The 20,808-nt window shown below is 34.1% G+C and overlaps 1 protein-coding gene and 1 long non-coding RNA gene across 3 annotated transcripts in view; one reads left to right on the top strand and one right to left on the bottom strand.

Annotated features, from left to right (window-relative positions):
* LOC149531692 (uncharacterized) overlaps positions 1 to 3,835 on the bottom strand; it is a 34,398-nt gene extending 30,563 nt beyond the window's left edge. The window contains exon 1 of the long non-coding RNA XR_016359070.1: positions 3,700 to 3,835. This is a non-coding gene — a long non-coding RNA (uncharacterized LOC149531692). The remainder of the gene's footprint in view (positions 1 to 3,699) is intronic.
* LOC149531691 (Major facilitator superfamily protein) overlaps positions 1 to 20,518 on the top strand; it is an 84,685-nt gene extending 64,167 nt beyond the window's left edge. For both annotated transcript variants that reach the window (XM_089811062.1, XM_089811064.1), the window contains exons 7-14: positions 518 to 604; positions 730 to 810; positions 934 to 966; positions 12,759 to 12,812; positions 12,907 to 12,948; positions 18,290 to 18,368; positions 19,589 to 19,659; positions 19,953 to 20,518. In XM_089811062.1, coding sequence (XP_089667188.1) covers positions 518 to 604; positions 730 to 810; positions 934 to 966; positions 12,759 to 12,812; positions 12,907 to 12,948; positions 18,290 to 18,368; positions 19,589 to 19,659; positions 19,953 to 20,102 — 597 coding nt within the window. In that variant the 3' untranslated portion in view covers positions 20,103 to 20,518. The remainder of the gene's footprint in view (positions 1 to 517; positions 605 to 729; positions 811 to 933; positions 967 to 12,758; positions 12,813 to 12,906; positions 12,949 to 18,289; positions 18,369 to 19,588; positions 19,660 to 19,952) is intronic.
* Positions 20,519 to 20,808: the final 290 nt, after the last annotated feature.

Raw genomic sequence — 20,808 nt, 5'->3', positions numbered from 1 at the left:
GAGTTTCTGAAATAACATGCAAACCTCCCAAGAGGCCACAAGATCCCTGAATCAGCCACTTATCCACTATATTAACCTATGAGACCCCTGCTAATAGGTTAACCACTGCAAAAGATATCAACCTAGGAAATGGGCACATTACATACATCATGAAAACTATTAAATGGAAAGACTACTCTCATTTATGGTGAGTTACCGCATGATGTGGTGTTGTCTATACTACATTGTGACTCCATTTCATAGTGTACATGGCTGAAAGTTAAGAAGAGACCCTACATGGAACACCTAATTGTGTGATACAAAGCTGCAAAGAATTGAGTTCCAATACAAAATGTTTCAAGGGAATGCATTCTGAGTGTAATGGCTATAGGGAATTAAATATAAATCATGACAAACTGTTGTACTAAAAGGGCAATACACATTTCCCATTTTTTTTAACCTTGATTAAATTGTATATGCTAAGTTTTTGGTTCATATATTTTAGAGCCTCAACAGATCTATGTTTGTTTGACTGCAGTACTATTTGAAAGCAAAGTTTTCCTTTGATAAGGATCAATTTGCAGATTTAATGTTGATTGCTGCAGTTGCAGGTGCAGTATCACAGGTTAATGTCAATGCTCTTGTTTGATTATTAGTTATGATTTGACAAAACCATTTATTGGTATTCTCACATATAAAGTATACGCAGAATATTGCTACAGAAATTTGATATTCATGATGCTTCTACAGTTGTTTCTAATGCCCTTCTTGACACGTTACATTAGTGAAAAGAAGCTCCTTTGCGTGGGGTTGCTTGCCAGCTTCCTACATGTATGCTACATTTCAACCTCATCTATCAGCTACTTCTCTCATTGAATGCAATTTATTAGTTTCTCTAATTTTGTATAAAACTATATATTAAAAATTTATTTAACATCGTGCATGTTGCTGCAGACTTTGTTGTATGGCATTGCGTGGTCTCCTTTGGTAATATTTCTCTGCCATTATTTATTTCTTCTCCTTTTGCAATATTTCAAATGTACTTATATATATTTCACATGATTAAGGACAATGATAAGCAGAAATTTAAATAAGTTATATCACTTCCCCTCTATGTACAATGCATATAAATTACCTTTCTCACATCAAGTTTTCATTGTAGTTGCTCCCTCTGATATCTTTGGAAAGAAAAAATGGGTTGCCCTATAATTGAGCTTGGAATCTCTTAAAGTTTGTTAATATCTATTTTAGTTTCATTCCATGGGTAACTACTAATATGTATATTGCCTCATGCGGCAATGTATCTGTTTGCACATGTTTTGATTGAATAATTTACCTTGATTGCCTCACTTTGATAATAAATATAAAAAGTATTGAAGATCATTTTATGCTAAAAAGGTTCTTTTTTTTTTTCATATATTGTCAAATTTTATCTTTTTGTAAGTTGGCTATGCATTAAATACTGATCAGCTGTGTCTCCCCAATATGTTGCATTCCTCTTTTTAAGCATTGTTGGGCCATTAAAACCTTATAAGAAGATTCCACAACATATTAAACACGCATAACTTCTGTCATAAGAATTTTGACTCAAAAACTACACAGTTTAATCCAGATAGCAATATCACAATTTAACCTGCTGTAGAAAAATATCTCCTACTTATCAATTGATGAATTTAAGGAGCTTTCTAATAAATGGTTCATAAGGCACAATGCTTGGTGCAGGTTTTGCAAATGGTGTTGCAAGCGGAGTGATTTTAACCATGGAGAAAACTCCATGGTTAAGCACGCTCGAGCTGGAATAATACTAGGATGGGTGACCTCCCGGGAAGTCCTAGTGCATCACCTTTGTGAGCATCACCTAGATCCAATGAGTGTTTGAGTGTTCCATTTATTCTCATGAGAGATGGGATAATGTGAACCACTACTCATGAAACATGGGTCAATGAGTTTGACTCAAAAACAACACTATTAAATCCAGATAGCAATATCACAATTAAACTTGCTTTGGAAAAATATCTCCTACTTAGTGTTGAAAAAATTGAGAAAAAACAGCATTATAACCCCTTATTATGCATAAAAAGTTCAAAAAAATATTTAGAGCTTACTAATTTTAAAAATCTTTAAGAATTTTGAAAAAACTGAAAGATTTACTCACCCTCAAAGGTTGAAACTTCCTTGTCCAACAAATTCCTAAGCTTTTGGGGTACATCTTACTCCTTTGTAGCTTTCACCATCAAAAAAAATGAAGCAAACTTCGATGTCCAATAGTGGCAGCTTTGAGGAAAAGATGATTTTCTTGTTGCTTTGCACTTGTGAAATGACTTCCAAACATAAAATAGAGGTATTTTAGAGCATAATCCATCATTAAGGAGCATGAAAGCATTAGAAATGGTTTTGTTTGTTGCAAAATCACTTTTTTGGGTGGCCTTTCTTGTGGGTACCCACAAGTTCACTTGGGTGTGTCTCGCATTCGCTCAAGCGGTAAGTAACCTAAAGTGCCTGAGCAATCAAGCAAAACTTGGGGTTGCACCTGTACTGCACTCACACATGGATCAACTGTCAAGATGATCCTGTAAATGTAGATATGTCATATTAAGAGAAATGAACATAATGATATTCATATTTCCCATAAGAAAATATTTAAATACCCTATGGTTTTAAAAGACAAGACTCATAAATTCATGAATGGTCAAATATCAATATCTTACAATGCCACTTCCACTAGCAATGTCATATGTAGAATTTTCTTCATCTAACGAGGTTTTTGGCGAGTTATGCAACAAGATTGTTTAATTCAAACACTGGAGAGTTAGATCCCAAAGCCTTGTCACCCCTTCATTCTAATCATGTTTCCTATCTGACAAGAGATACCAATCATTAATAGGGGTTCGGGAGTGGAGATCCAAATAGGGTTGAGGAGCAACAACCCTTGAATTTTCCCTATTGAGATCAAGGTGAGGTTGAGGGTGGAGCTCCCACCACTAAGTAAATTATTTAATTTTCAACTACACAAACCTTCACGGCACAGTCCATTCACAATTTGAAAAATCCCTTGCCAGTTTTTGCCTCAAAATGCTGATAAAAGGCTCAAGGAAATTCGTCAAACACTTTGCATACAAACTCTTTACTTGCTGCTTCAATGCTTCAGTCTGATAATTATTGTTTGAAATGATGTCGAATGTGAGTTAAATACTTTGAAAGAGTAACTAAGATGTCTAGGCAAAGAACCCTAATGCCAATGCAATTCTTTTTTCTTTTCTTGTTTTGAATGCACATAGATCACCCACACAATGTAGGCATGCACCCACAGCAGCTGTACATTGATACAAACGGTTGGCGTGCAAACTAAATATCAGAGAAACAACTCTTGACATATAAACTCCTTATGAATACAATAATTAGAACGCAATGCGATTGCTTACAAACTGAAGTGACAAGAAACAAGGCCAAGACTCTTGGCGTACGATGATCTATCCAATGCAAGTGCCAAACTCCCTAAATTCCTATCGACTGGCCAACACAAGAATCATACCAGGTAATGAGAGATCAAAAACATGCGATTCAGATCTAACAGGCATTCTGACACCCCTGCGACCTGATTTTGACCAATTCCAAGGTCCGGGATGACTCAGATGTGCTACATATTCTTGATCAGGAGACATCAGCAAGAGAAAAATGCAGTACGACTGCTGTAAAATATACTGCAGGCCTGAAACTAACCTTGAAAGTTTAAACTTCCAATCACAATTCTGATTTTGGCCTCCTTCCAATTTAATCCACTTAATAAAACCTGAATACACTATCACCACAGGAAAATACCCAAGGCGATAACCCAGTAGATGACGTCAGCTGCTCCTGATATGTATGGCTAGCGGAGATAGCTGAGAATGGTCTGGAATTGCTAAGCCTTGAAGCCCAATCTATATGTTACAATCACAGTAATCTGACTAGACAACAATTCCCCTTTATTATATTTTGTTTCCAGCTCCTTTCAAGCATATATAGCCTAACTGAGAGTAACTCCCACACAAACAATTGATATTCCCTTTACGTCTGTAGAACAAACCATGCTAGTGCACCAAATCACACACAAATTCTGAATCCAAATGCTCCAATAAGCTGATTAACCAAATACATTTGCGAAATAGGAATGAATTGTGTAGTTGATGAACGTCCAACTCACAAGGTACACGAGTTTATGTCCTCCTAGCCACCAATATGTTGAAGCTCCTTCAGCAATATTTCTCCAAATAATAACCCAAAGACTGCCCGAGATGCTCCCTCCTCTTCCTTTTAGTTACTTTTATTTCAGCACAATTCCTGATTTTATTAATTAGGTTTCATTTATCCATTTATTTTATTTTACTTTATTGACTTATATAAAGTCACCCCCTTATTTTATTATTAAACTACATGATTAAAAAGTGATCATACTTTTTATTATAAAGTGAAAATAATATCACTTTTTTGTTATTTTTTATTGTAACTTAACTTGCAAAAATTTAGTTTATTTCTTCATTTATTCATAAAATACAATTCCAGTTTCAAAACAAAATTTTGTTTGAAGCTTTTTGATCTCTAATACTATCTGAACCCTAAAGGCAAATTGGAATCTCACTCAAATACAACCTAAAATCTTATGAGAAGCTTGAGAGTGAGACCCCTTACCAACTTGTTGGCCTACAAGAACTCAGACAATAGGCCAACCATCAACTCATCTCATGTCTCCTAGAAAGTGACCGTTACAAAATATTATTATTTAAGGGTGAAATTAGGTATTTTGAACAATTTTGTGTAAAAAATAATAATTTAAAAGTATTTTTTCCTTTGGTAAGCCGTTGGATTTCTCAAGGTTCCCCTAGTTATGGCATTGAATCCCACTTGTGAGGTGCCAAGTGGGATGATGAATCTAGTGTCTAATTGACCTTGAACTTGGCCCTAGATTAGACCTAAAATGATCATGAACTTGGCCCTAGATTGGACCCATATGAGTATTGGAGTTTTGAGGAAACCCAATAATAACATGGGTTTCAAGAATTTTGTTGTTAGGTATGTTTAACTTTGCAAAAATGTATTTATGCTATAAATTCTACATATCAAGTGTTGTATGTCAATAATTGATTGTATTTAGTAAATACACCCTTTACATTGAAGAGGGACATACTTCCCACACTTGGACTATTTGGCCTAGATTTGAAGTGACTTTTATTTATCTTGAGAATAAACAATATTAATAGAAGAGATAAAAATCTATCATAATATTGAGTGGGCAATTTGTAGATATTGGTGGGACAAAGAGGAAAGCAAAAATTGCATTGTGAAATAATCAATTTGCACAAATTAGGCGAACCATGTTGTCCAACTATATATTTTTGACAAACATTAACAAAAATATGGACGATGAAATATAAGGTTAAAAAGTAGGAAATACACATCAAATGTGAATCCTACCTTATAGATCACATAGAAAAATGAATGCAAAATGTACTTGAAAAACTTGAACTCACAAACCTAAAATTTTAAAATGTTGGGACTTGGAAAAAAAATTAAGGAAAAGCTTGGCAATATTATCCCACTGTGTTATATCCCAATTTATTGTCACACTCTCATTGTAATCATGTTTCTGACTTGACAATAGATCCCAATAACTAATCAAGATTTGGGAGTCAAGACCCCAAAAAAGTTGAGGGGCAAGGCCACTCCCGACATTCTTGGGGATATGCTCCTAATGAGGTCGAAGGGTAATGCCCCTTGTGGTGGTTTGGGGAGAACACCAACATCCTTCTTGGGATCTTGTGGTAGATATAGGGCAAAATCAAGTGTGGAGAGCTTGCTACCAAGCTCAATTTAAGATTGTTGAAACCATACAAAATGCCATTGCCAATCCTCATGTTCTCTAAGTTGCTAATTGTGTAAAAATGAAGTGGAATTTGTGTTTTTAAAACTACAAGCAAGAGATTGTGGTAAGTTTTTAACCACAAGCATGCAATGGAAGAGTTATTAACCAAAATATACAATTTTTTTCATTGACTTGTGAGTTTTACATATAAACTTGTAACAAGTTTTTGGGTGTGTAACTCACTTGGTAAGTTGGCTCATGAATACTCAATGAGAAAAACTTAAAATCTCTTACTCCAAAGACCTTTGACGACCTAAGTGTTGCACTCCAAGTGATGGTTGATGTTTGATATTGAGTATGGTTGCCCAATCCTAAAACATAAATTTGTTGCATTCAATCTTCTTCCTTGAAAATGGCTTAGAGATTGTTTGATTTATATATTTTATGAGGATATGGAGGGTAGAGATTGATTTATGAGAAGACGATAGGATCACTTTAGAGATTTATTTTAATTTGATTTCAAGAGGGAGATTGGATTGAATGCTAGTGGTTGTTGGATTAAGGACTAGGATTGACCTAATTAGATAAATGGTTGGGATTAAAATTTAATTTCAAATTGGATCAATGGTATTTGGAAATGGGTGGCTACGATTAGTTTGAAAGATCCAGTGCCCAAGATTGAATGTTGATGGATTGGTGACTTGTATTTTAATTTTGATTATGGATATGATTGTCATTTTAATGGTGAATTAGATTAGTATTTGGGGCTTTAAGATAATTGGTTAAATAATTAGTTTATTCAATCAAGTAGAGGACATGGATGTAGGATAAATAAATAAGATATGTTTAATTAATGTGATGATGGAGGAATGTTAAAGGCTTAGGCCCAATTAATTAAATAAGTAAATTATATCTAACTAATTAGGGTAGGGATGATGCAATAATTATGGATAGAGAAAATTGACAACAATTGTGTGTGTTGGCTTGGTACCCACAAATTGCATAACTTGGAATTTTGTAAAGTCATTTCAATTATTATTTTGGTGTGCAATCTTCAATCATTGTGTTCCACATGAAAACACCTCTTCATTGTATTTTGTCAAACAAGTCATATGCAAAATTACTTACTCCATATTTACTATGTACCAATCTATCTTTACCTTTGTATTCCCTTTTTACCATTCAAAACCTCCTACATTTACTTTTCAAAACTCATAACCTGATTGAGTTATGGCTTTTAATTTCACAATGTTTGATTTTTCAAAATCACCTCCTTTTATTTATCCATTTTTCATTTTAAAAAGTGACTTCATTTAATTTTTTATTTTATTTAATTTTACTTACTCTTGCCCTTTCTCAAAGGTGAGTCATAACATTGGAGTGAGAAGGAATTTAACTTTGAAACTTTGACTAGACATCGATGAGGATGAGGTGATCATAAAGAAGTATTTATTTATGACACAATTTTTCATAATGAAATTTTAATGGTTTTTGGATATAAGTAATTGAAAATACAAGATTGTCATAAAAATTTGGTCGCATGTCTCAAAGAAACACTCTGGACATGCTTTCAAAATGATTTCCTCAATATTTAATCATTTTACCTTTTTTATCTATACAAAATTGGACTAAACAAGGCAAGACTAATGATTTTGAATTTTAATGACATTATTGATAAAATCTCAAAACTTTAAAATTTGAGTGTTTGAAAATTAGGGGAACGTGATAATATCCATCCTTTCCTAGGCACAAGATATTCGATAGGGATAACTCTAATACAAACTGCCTTCAATGTTGGGTGTTCAAAAAGACATTGAATGGATGTTGAAACTTGTTTTAGCATGCTTCTTGATCACACCAATGGTACTTTCAATGCTAGACACCTCAAATATTCCCATATTAGCTCTTCAACTCTCATATGGACATGTTTTTGTTGTGCATGAGAAACTTGAACCCATTCAAACAAGAAGATTTAAGGTTAATTGTTAGTAATTAAGAAATTATACTAACATGCACAAACGATAAAGTATGTAAATGCATCTCAAAGCACATTAATTTATGGTAAAGAAGTGTTAGGATAAATATAAAAGGTGTGGGCTTGATGAACAGTTAAAAACCAATTAGAGGTTAAACAAAGAACATAAATGAGCCGAAAAGGAAAAAAGAAAAAAAAAATGAGAACATGGCAGAGAAAGAAACAAAGAATTCTAACATCAATCTCTATGTTTTGTAATCAAAATTGGGAAAAAGGTAAGGAAAATTGGCGGTAAAAAGAAAGAATATTGTGATAGAGGAGGGCCCTACCAATAAAACAAGAACTGAGATGTCGATTGCCAAGGGAGGTCCAAGAAGGATGAAATGAAATGAAATATTTTAATGACGTCCATGAGACCTGCTTAATTTTTTCAGGTTGTGCCTTTTGTTGTGGATCCGTATTAGGAAGTTAGTTGTCTTATGTAACTCTTTAACAAGGTGTCATTTTGTTCCCACCACTCATTTGCTGCAAAAAGTATGAATTATCTCTTCCCACCCTTCTTTGGATACCTTCCATCTATTAGTTTCACATTGTAAATGATGAGAGTTGGTCCTAAAGTGAGCAATTAAAATTTTGGCCTTTACTTTAATTGTGGATCCCAAATATTCTTTATCTCCTTGTTCCCATGTGTGATTAAGTTCTTTGATGTAATAAGCCTTTTCCCTACTTATTATATTTGTCGACATGATAGTTCTGAATTTATCTAACACCCATTTCTTTATTTCTATATTAGTGTTTGGACACTTTTGAGGGTTAATGTTCCATTTGTTCAACCACTTGCTATTTTGTTTCTTCTATGTTTTTTCTTATGTTCTAACTCCTCCTCAACCACCAATTTAGGCAAGCAAGGCTTATCCATATTTCCCACATTTTTTAGATAGCTTAGAATTAGGATAAATGTTGAGGCCTCGATTAGGAACATGCCCACCTCTGCCAAAAGGATCTCGTAAGGAACTGTTGACTTGACCTTGAGGTTAGTAGAAATGAGATGTTTTTGAATTCTTTCTATTTGCCACCATTTATGATTTAATACATTGCTCCCCCAAACCTCACAGCCATAAAAAATAACTCCAAAGAGGGTCTTCCTAGTTTTCCAATCCCATAGCTTCACTTTCCTGCATCTATTCAAGGTAAGAGATCTTCCATCCCCCTTGTATTCTTTTTGATCTGCATATCTCCTGACTTAATCTATAATGGAAGTCAATTCTGAGATATTTGTACTCCACTATTTCTAATGAGTAACCCTCATAAATAAAAAGCAACCCACAAGAGGTCACCTTTGTCAACAAATTGAAATTGTTGGGAAGGTAATTAACAGGCCGAAGAAGTTGACTCACCTATAGCTTTTTCTTGTTTTGATCTTTGCTATTCTTGTGTTGTTTTTATAGGTTTTAATAGATCTCTCTAGTGATCTTTGTTTAGTTGTCTTGTTGATTTGTTGTGTTAAGTCTCACCCCTCTTGGGATTCTCTTCCTTCCTTTTTTTGTGCTTCATGTACAAGGTCGAGGTTCTTTCTTGTGTTTTACTCATATAAAAAACCAAAGAAGAAAAACAAGAGATGATGGACAAAAAGTGGTTAAACCCCATATCATAGGTTTTGAGAACAACTACATTTAGAAATGTTAGTGAATGAGACAATGAAGTGAAAATGCTAGTGAAGTACGCATCATTGACGCACAAAAATAACAATCAAAACCAGAGTTCGTGAATGGAAACTAATTCTATCACAAGTATAACAAAGGTTGGACTAGAAAAACCAACAACAATATCAAATACTAGAAAAAGGAGTTAATACAATACCTAACAATGTCTAGAGATGACAAGCCATTTTGGAAAATTGTAGGATGATGTAGATTCTTTCCCTAAAACCTTTCTAAATACCAAAGGTTAATGAATGCCCATTGGAACAAGAAAAAGATAGTAATGACCAAATGACCCCGTGAGTCAAATTGTGGGGCTGCTATAAGAACCTTAGTGATAAAATGAAGATCCATGTTGCTTTGACTAAGATTGAGTTGACTCAAGCATTTTCAAAGACTGTTATTAGGATAAGTAAAATCAGCCTAAAGTACATAATTAGCGAAGCTCATTTTTTTCACTCAAGCATTTCTAGGGACTCGTGTACAGAAGGTGTATTTCAGCGTATAACACATAGCCAGCATCCTATCCATACTCTGAGGAAGAAAATCAGATTGTGGTTTAGATTATTTCAAGAAAATGAGAGAAAGAGTATTACCAAAGATTGAGAGAAATATACAACTGAATGATAGAGCAGCTTAGGTGTCATTTTTGCATGGTAACAGCAACATTCAACAAAGTTGACAATGGACATTAAAATTTTAATTAAGTTTCTAAAGGATGGAGATTTAGTCATAGCATCATTATTATACTTTCTACAAACCTGGCCACTGAAACCAGATGCTCATCACTGAGTATTGACAGGAGCACTTCCAACCAACAATATGCACAATTCAGCTGTTACAGCTGCCATTGACCAGATCTCCTATACAATGGTGAGGAGTCAAACTGAATGGGGAATATGTATCAACTAAGTTGAGTAGAAATTCAGCTCATAAACTTTTCCATGATATTTAGAATATGTATTATAAATTCAATTTGCAGGCAGAGATGATTGACAAGTGTCATCAAGATAGACAAGAGATCATTTGTAATAATCAAGCAATTCAAATATCAGTTGAAGTAATATGTCAAAGCATAGTTCAAAACAGTGCAGAAATAGCGTCAATATCTCATTTTCTCACGAGATTTTGAAGGTGGCGTGAAAACTTGTGTTTTTCGCCCGAGAAATCTGGGAAGAGAAGTTGAAAACTTCTTGGCAAGAAAATTGCCACTTCTTGGTACTTCTCGGCAAGAAGTATTCAAGTTCTCGCCGGCATCACCAGTTTAATTGTGACGCTCAGCAAAACGGCCAAACATTATTCTCTTCCAGCGTTGAGCATCTTGGGTGGAGGAAAAGGGTCTAGGAGGATGTGATTTTGTTACTTATTGCATTTATATATATCTAGATCAGCTTGTTTAGTTTGTTTACTCATTTTCTGATTCATTACATGCATCTATTTATTGAGTTTTGTTAAAAAATGCATTTAAAAAAAATTTAAGTCATTTTTTAAATTTCCGGTATTTTCCAAAGAAGTTGCCGATTTCTCTCTAACGTTTGCCAAGAAAACATTTTTTTGCCTCACTGATAAGTGACAGAGAACGAGATTTTGAACTATGTGTTAGAGAATCATATTGCAGTGATAATGAAGCAGCAAAACAAGTTGTCGAATTCACCAAGCAGGACAAAATTAGCTCATTAATAGATTATCAATAAAGGAGAGTCGAGAGCTATGCAATAGAAAAGAAATTTTGGAATACAGTCATCCAAGTTTACCAGTGGTGTAAGCATCAAGTAAAATCTGATGTGACGAAGAAAGCAAGATATGCACTAAGATGATTTACAAATTGTAAAGAGATGATTTAAATGACAGTTGAAGCAACACCAAGACTCCAAAGAGACTTTAAACTATTAAATTTGTAGAGAAAAAGTTGCAAAAGGGGTTGGTACATTTTCCCCAGCTTTATTGTAGGTTCAATTGGTTTTCAAGTACCATGTTATTATGAGACGTTATTTTTATTCCTTAAACATTCTTCAGTACAAACAACTGATCTGAGATGATGATTACTTGCTTCATCCTAACACTCAAGTAGTTCAGGAAAGGACGTTGACTAGTGTAAGACTGAGGGGATAGATGTAGGCAGATACGATCGTGTTAAATAATAAATTTACGATCATATGAGAATGATTAAGTGAATATTCCTTTATTTAGTTCTCTATTTCTATTTGAGTTTAACCTCGCTGGTTATGTTCTTAGCTGATGCGTCCATCATGAAATAAGTCTACATTAAATTCTGTATTGATGTTTAAGAGAGCTCTCTTCATATATTTGGCAGGCCTGTGATCATTGAAGATGCTACATATTGCTCATTAGTATGACAAGAAAATTCCTGATCCGGCATTTCTGCCTTTCATTATTTATAACTTCCTTTTGTGTTTTAACACATGTATGCAGGTATCTAGTTTCCATTGAGTTAAAGAATTTGTATCTCCTTCTAATTAGTCACGTACATAATGTAGTCAATTGTATAAATTCCTTAGTCTAAAATGGTGATCCTAATGGTGATATATGTCAAAGGGAATTTAACGACAGAGTTCAAGTGGGAGAGTTATAAATCCCTGAAAGTTAATACATATATTTTTGTCAAATTAGCTTGATGCTTTGCATTCTCCTTGATCTTGTCACATGTTCATGTCATTTATCCTTCCCTTTCCAGTAAGTTTGTTAGCTTGTTCTCTGAACATACTTTTTCTACAAACCCATTTTGAAATGGAATCTGTTAGACAACAGTAGAGTGGGTTACAATCAAATTTTGATACATTGAAGGAAAGATGGAAGCAGAAGGAATAGGCACCACTGTGGCAAACTGAGAATTCAAGAAGACAACAGCTTAATTTAAATTATTGGTTGCTTCCATGATATTTTTCATGATGAATATTTGTCAAGATAGACTCTGAATGCTAATTGCAGTACAAAGTGCATGCATGCATATTTCTCAAAGAAATATATGCATTCTAATTCCAATTACAATAGATATCAGCCATTTCGACTAGGCAAAACTAGTTTACAAATGAATGTAACTTGCAAATTTAAAATTTACTTATTATTCATTCTGTTGTTGCTCCTTATATTTCCGATGTTGTCTGTATGTCTGTCTTCCAAGTTATAGCATGTGAAAATTGCATCATTTTTCTGAAGTGTATGGTTTGAAGTTACAAGTTATAAATTTCATACTATTTCATTCATCTCTTTTTATTAAACTATGTCTCAATTTTTTATGGCACAGATTCCGTATGTTGCAGCTTTTGCAGGAGTTCTATTTGTTTTCGTCTTTCCATGTGTAAGTTTGAAACTTAATTTGTGGCCAACTTTATTACTATGTTTGTGTCAATTGGAAAAAATGACTGTTTGGTTTTGATTTTGGCATTTTTTAGATTGGAAGCATTGTCTCTAAAGAAGCTGGAGTTAATGAACAGGTATGTCCTAAATATATCACGCTTGATAAAATTTTCACATGAGAGAGGTACATGTAGGATCGACATAACAAAAGATATTTTCAATGTGCATAATGATACTACTTTGTTGCTTGATTCAAAAGTAATCTTATGAGTATTAAAATTACTAAAACATTTACACTTGGTGCTTTCTAATTTTTTTTAAAAAAAAATGTTTGTTCCAGTTGTTTCAGACTATGTTTATGGTCTGCCATTTCCTAGTTAATTTTAAAATGAGATAAGAATGTCGATTATTAAAATTTGGGACAATGGCTTTTTGTAGAGTATTAGATATAATAATAATGTTAGCCATAATGTAAAATGCATTTTCTACACATAGGCGTAAATTGCTTATGTGAATAATTTAATAACACCACATTTTTTTCTAAGTGACTCAGTCCACAATATAATATGAAGAATATTCATCTTTCTCTTCAACAACAGAATCAAAGTTAATATTTGCTTCAAATTCATTTGAAACACAATGAGTTCGAAATGTAACATCAAATTAAATTACTACCACCTTGTAACTTCCCCATCCAAAACTAAATGGAAGCTGCATGTAAGTGTGGGCCATCAGATTCTCACTAAATCCATGCTTCAAATTTTCCAACATTTGGTATCATAGCAAGGAAACCCTAGAAGGATACACTGATCCAGAGAAAAGGACTCCTAGGAAAAGGTGCATTGAATGAGAAGAAGTTTGAAGGAGGGGAGAATTAATGCCAAAAAAATTATCCAATCAAATTTGAAATCACTGTCCAGAATTGCGTAAAAGGGAGAAGACAACTTCTGTCAAACCCAATTTTCAAGGAAACAAAATTATAGTGCAGATAACCAATGACAAATGATATGGCTGTGTGGCAGAAGTTGCTACAGATGAACACGGATACTATACAGTTTATTTCAGAAGAATTCTTCATCTGATGCTTTATTTTGCTGCATTTCTTTGGTTAAAGTCTATGCTGTCAAAGTCTGTTGTTAAGGGCTAATTGTTTTCTGTCATGCGCTGATTGAAGAAAAATAGACTGCTACAAAGGGCTGGTTTCTACAAGTATTTCACACGTAGGTAATTTTAAAACTCTGTGCAACTGTTAGTTCAGATACATAAAAATCCTACATTACTCTACATTTTTTGGTCTATAAAATTTTCCATAAACCCTAGGTTGCATAATGATAGCCAATATACAAAATCTTGTTTGTCCTTAAAAAGGAATGGCAAAAATTAAACATTTGAGATCACAAAACACTCATCATTAACGATTATAGATTAAACATAATTAGCCAAGCACTGTAGAACATCTTTGTTGATGAACATGTAATAAAATACAAGTTATCTATCCTCTCTTGATCAGGGGAAACTCAAATGCTAAATTATGCGATCAAATAAGGCAACTCCAAGATCTACATTGCGAACATGTGACTTTGTGTTAGATATAGACTCGTAAAGCCCTCCTCAAACTTGGATTTCGTCATTGAGATTCAATCCTTGAAAAATTTATTCATTCTAGATCTCAACCTTGGAAATCCTAAATTGACTCACAAATTCCCTAAGAGCTAGGAGACTAACAACCCCCCGTCCACCCCCGCCCAATGTTGCTATGGACAACTAAGCTCAACCCAAAGCTAGAAAGCGAAAAAGAGGGAGACATGTTTTGAGATTTTCACACCATCATCCCATTGCAAATGGAAACCCCCTCTATTTTTAGCAGTAGGAGTAGTTGTCTTAGGTGGTAGGAATTTTGAAGTCTCCAAGTTTGAGAGTGAGTTTGGGCAATTTTAGCCTGTTGGGTAATCAAGCTTGTATGGGATGTGAGTGAAAATCGGACTAAGTCCATCAAGGATATGGAGTTGAAACCAAGTGATTTGTGATGAAACGAGTTAAAAGCTTTTGAAAATCCTTGTTTAGACTTCAATTTGATCTTAGAAATTATGGAGAGGTTGTGGGAGGTAACAAGGCATGTTGAATCTTGAAATTTGGCTAAGTCTACAATTTTTTGAAAACCCCCAAAATCTAGAGTCCTTATTATAAATCCTATGAAGCTAAAACCTATCTCAAACATCCTAACAATATTTATATAAATATAACTTTAAGTATAAGAAAGGAAATATCTTAAATTTTATATTTATATAAATCCTGCCACCCTCTGAACTGAAAAAATGACAAGTGCTGAAATGGAGAGTTCACTTGCAAATTCATAATCTTGGGCACTAGGTCAGAATCCAACCATGTCCTAGGATTTCAATCCTCTTGGGCCCCAAAATTCCGTCCCTTTTAAAAGCAATTTTGCAGGTTCAAATTTATGGGAAAAATGAAGGAAAAGTGCAAAATGATATGTTTTGGGTGTGAACCTACTTCACCAAAAAAAACTTCAAGTAGGGGCATAATCCGCCATCCACCTAGGATTCCAAAGTCCTCCAGCTGTTCAAATTTCTGCCTTGAGTTAAAGAGGATGAAAACCCAATGAAGCCCCCTTCAATCTGCATTGTGAAGAAGAATAACAATAATGGAGAGTCTAAGGGTGAATTTGAAGTAGCAAAATGGAACAAAGAGACTAAGAGGAGAATCCTCAAGGCATGGCGGAATCCACCGGCCCTTGAGGATTTCAAAACCCTCTAATACCATCAAATTCTGCCCTTGCTCACCAACTCCAAAGAGGGAGGAATGGAGGGAAGGCAATGAAGTGCTGTCATGAGAAAAAACTCAAAAAAAGAATGTGACTTTGAGAAAGTGAGGGAAAGCATTCAAAACTTCCAAACTCCTCAAGTTCTGCCAGATAATAAGAATTATCCTCAAGCACACTTGAATTCCTCTTGGGATTATCACTGCTAAAAAACTTGTCTTTGATCTCCCAAACATGCATGATGAGGAGGAAAAGTGAAATTGAATGATAAAATGTTGGCAAAAGGATGAAAAATCAGACCAAAGGGGCAAAGTGAGAAGTTAAACAAGTTAAACAAGATTGGAGTTTGATGAAATAAAGAAAATTCCATGAAGATGGCAGATTCCGCCATCCTCCTAGGATTCTTAATCCTCTAATATCACCAAATTCTGGCTTGTATTGTAGAATCAAAGCAGCAGCCTCCGATCTCCTAGTTGCTCAACAAAAATGGAAAGAAGGATGATGCAAGGTGAACAAATTGGGGAAGTGAAAATGAGTTTGAGAATTGAAGAAGGGTCCAAAAATCCTTTAACACCCCTGATTTCCACCCCAGCTAGTGAGAACAATACTGGCCTCATGATGATTTCTGCCTTGGGATGTTAATGCTGAAAATCGTCCTTAGTCTCCAAGCATGAACAAAAGGGAAGAAAATGATGAGATTGATTAAGGTTGACATCAGAATTTGAAGGATAAGAGAAGAGTTCAACAAAATCCAAGGATTCGTTAAGGGATAGCGGATTCTGCCATCTCCAAAGGACAAAACTCCTTGTCCTTGGTGATTTTCCATTCTTGCAGTAAGCTTCACAAACAGCATACAAATGGGGCGATTTTATTAGGGAGAGAAACATTTTTAAAATCATTAACTTTCCTCAGCAAAGTTGGCGTAAGGGGCTGCAAATAAATAAATTAAAATGTTTTTTATTAGTTTAATTATAATAGGGTCAAGTCGGCCTACAGTGAGAGTTGTGCCTTCTAAATTTTCAATTGACAAGACCAGTTGACTTGGAAAACTAAAGTTAATGTCCCATGTAGGATCAAATCATTATTCTGGATTAACCCATTGGTTTTTAATAAAAACTATGGAATATGTTCAGGCATAAGCATTGATGAACAAATGTTGGTGAATTTTGTAAGACATTTCACTGGTAAAATATGGCATAATTAACCGTTCATTAGTTCAAAAAATGATATTTAACATGAAATGCTCCTAAGGAATATCTTATACAAAGGTTTTTACTTTTTAATTGTCCAATGGCTAGTGGAATAGTTAGACTGCGTAGCAAAGTGAAGAAAAACTTAAGTCTGAAACCAAGCATTTGGCTATATTGTAAGGTTAATCCCCACACACAGCCCACCCGACCCCTCACCAAAAAAAATATGTAAGCTCATGGAAGAGCTCCAACATGCTGACCATGCTTGACGGTAGGTTATAGGTTCTAGTCCCAGCTGAAACATTTACTGTCAGCTTTTGTTAATTGATTGCTACCACAAGAGTGAGGTATTACACATACAGATTTTGTCTTAAATCCTTTATCTTATTTCCTTGCTGCAAGACAATATATCTCTGGAAATTTCTTTTGTGTGGATGTCTATGGGAAAATTTTCCCTGTCAACAAAGTATCATCCATAACTTGACACCAATACAAAAATTACAGTGCAACTCTTGAGCTACAAAAATAAGCTGGTCTTTACCTTTTGCAATTATAGTCCTGGCAAAAAACTTATGCTAAAACATAGACCAGTAATGGGAATTGAGCAGATTGTGTTGACGAAAATCGATCTTTGAAAGAAAAGGATATGTGGGAGTATCATTGATTATCACCCTGAATGTAATAATAGCTAGTCTGTTTGACCAGTAGTAAATACAAGGTTGAGCAGAATTTTGAAAAGGACATTTCCAGTTTACCTTTTTGAGCTCTCCTTAACAGATATCTAATTCAATGAGCATACCTGGCTTATAAGAAGCTTTGGAATCTAATGTTCACTTCCATCCTCCTAATTATCACCTTTGGTTGTATTCTTAATTTCTTATACAGTCATTGTTACAACTGATATCATGACAGGTTAATGTTTGTTGATTTATTTAGTTTATAAAATTCTAAATGTAATGAATGAAATGGAACAAGAGATGGATATAGGGTAATCAAGTCTCTAAATAGTGAAGATTGATAAAGCAGTTTAATGGTTAAAGAGTGTTTATTCTTGATTCGGTCAAATGATTAAAGCATAGGACTAGCTCTCACCATTAAAAGCAGATAGCTAATGTAGTTGCAATAGCACTTTGTGCATTCAAAGGTGTTCTAATTGATCATATGTTTACCACTGAGGTTTATATTTTAAATGAAATACTAGAAGATAGTGAAATGTAGAATTTCATAAACACCATAGACTACAAGTTGAACTTGACATTAATTGATTTTGTGATTTATAGATTGAATGTCTATACTTTTACTTAAAATGTGTAGCTGTTTGTAGTGTTGTAGATTATATATTTTTATTTCAAATTGGATTTTTTGAAAGTAAATAATATTTTTTAGTGAAGTTTTAAACAAAATGTTTAACCCAGTCTGTTAATATTCACATGTTTTGACTTTGAATTGATTACCTGGAAAGTTTTCGACAAAATTTGTAATCCAATAAGTTAACATATTCTGTTACAGGGGAAAGTACAAGGTTGCATTTCTGGTATACGCTCTTTTGCATCAATAATCTCTCCACTTGTATTAAGTCCTTTAACAGGTGCACTTTTGCTCTTTTTCCCCTCTTACTTTTTCAATTCTGAATGGTAGTCAAACAATCATTAAATAAGTCAGAAGCGAGCTTGCTTACAAAAAAGCATAATGTCTTCTTTTGTGGTCCTCCAGTATAACATTATGTTATTACAGACTGTCTATTGGGGGGTTATTACAAAATTTTAATGCTGCAGTTATGTTTAAAGTATTCGTGAAGTGGAGAATGGTTACCTTGGAAACTATAAATTATATGTACATGGAGATTAGAAATGTATAAAAGAACTGTTACGGTGTACTATCATGGTATTCCTTACAAAATCCAAACAAATCAAGTTCAAGTTACTGATATATTTGTTCAAGAACATATGCAACATTGTAAATTAATTTAAGTTATCTTGTAGGATGATATGTTGTTCTGAATTGACTTTGGTACATGTGTTATTTATGTGAAGTCACTTCCGTGGATGGTTGTATATTTACTTTACACAGAAGTAAAATCTGTCATCCAAAAAACTACGCATGCAAACTACATGTTTGATATTGAGACTAGCTGTGACTTCAATATCTTTCTGATTCAGTCTTTACTTCCAAAATGTGGGCATAACTAATTGTCATCAGATTCTTAAACTACCAAAAAATGTCATTCACTTTCATACTTATTCCATTGGACTGTATTTCCGTTCTCCCAACAAAGCTTCTGTACAACCCAGGTCCACTGCTCTCAATTTTTTAATTCAAGGAATACAGTTGCTAGCAAATAGATGCACTCAGCAGCTTGTGCTTTTTCTTTCCATCGAAACATTTTCTGGAGTATTATACCTGCAAATTTGGCCTTGAATCAACTAATTGAAAACTATGCCTGGTGCCATCAGATTATAATTGAATATATTAATAACAAAGTTACACCTGGTATTAGGATGGAGATTGTGTTTGAGAAATGTAGCGGGTGACAAAATTTCCTTTTTGTTTTTTGTTTTCCTTAAAGATGGCTACTGTGTCCAAAACATTAGTTTCACACCAACTAAACTCTACCTGCTCCCTAGTACATATTATTTTAAGCTTTCAGTGCCTAGAAAAGATTTGGCAGGCTAAACTTATTTTGCATTGTGAAATGAACATATGAAGTTTAATCTGCCTAATTGGGTTTACAAGGTAGGGGAAACTAAGCTGTAATCCACTTCAATAAACCATAGCAGATCTAACATTCTTTACATGTGGAATGAGCAGCGCTATTCTTGTCGGAGAAAGCACCATTTAAATGTCAAGGATTCAGTCTCATATGTGCTGCATTTGTAATGGTAAAATTCTCCCCCCATTCTATTTATAGACTCCTTTCTGAAAGCTGACATTTTTTGTTATAGCTATTAGCAATAACTAACGACTAATTTGTGGAAATTCATATAGTTTCTTCCATGAATTTATAGAGTTTCTTTCTGCTTCTCCCAGATTATTTTGCTCGTCTTTCATATAAAATTTCCATCTTATAGTTGCTTCCAGAACACCTTCTCTAAAATAAATTGAACCCGGGAACTGCAATTCAAGCACTCCCAAAGTTATTCATAGGAACAACCTAATTGTTTTCTCCATGCAGATGATAGCATTTGCACAGGCTTGTGCTATGAGGCCTTCTCCTGCAGTAGAAAATGTAGAAGGTAGTGACAATATTCAAGTATTGACCCTTGAAGAGGAGCAAGCGACATTGAATACAGCTTTTTTGCCTTCCAGCAACCAAGTTAACTGAACAAGCCCACCAATGAAGTGGTTATAGAACACCATCTAACTGTATATATTCATACATGATGTAATTATCATAATATATTAAAGATTTTGTCCTACTAATGTAAAACAGTGCAGATGGACAACTTTTTTGACTTTTATAAACAATGTGTGTACATTAAAATATTGGGTATTATACCAGGTGTTTATAACACCAATATTCCTTGTACCTTGCAAGCATTCAGGATTAGACATGCTTGATGTGGAGAGTTCTCCATGACTCTAGTGACAGAGTAGTAAAAGTAGTTTCTTCTTTATTGTGTTTATTTGCCACTGTATATATTTCTTAAAAGGACGACCTTTTTAAGAAATGCATCAAAGTATTATTGTAATTTAAATCACTCTCTTATATATCCCATTTAAAAGATTTTTGTCCATCAATTACTAAGGTACTGCATTTACCAAATGATTAATCATGTAGAAGCCTTATGATTAAAGGTTTAATTTACTTTACTTGCTCTCCCATGTTTCTCTGCTCCACTCTTTTTATCACTTGAAAAAGGGAGATACCTCTAGATTTACAGTTCTATGCACCATCCAATGTGTAAACAAATTGACTAGAACTTCTTCATTATGAAAAATAACCTCGCATTAGTTTTTTAAATGCAATTCATATCTTCCCTTAATAATTATAATATGCATGGTAGGTACAAAACTGTTAAACAATAGGA

The sequence above is a fragment of the Cupressus sempervirens genome, chromosome 11, assembly GCF_028749045.1.
Source record: "Cupressus sempervirens isolate cs-2001-9-10 chromosome 11, ASM2874904v1, whole genome shotgun sequence".
NCBI lineage: Eukaryota > Viridiplantae > Streptophyta > Pinopsida > Cupressales > Cupressaceae > Cupressus > Cupressus sempervirens.
This window is presented reverse-complemented; position numbering and strand designations above follow the sequence as displayed.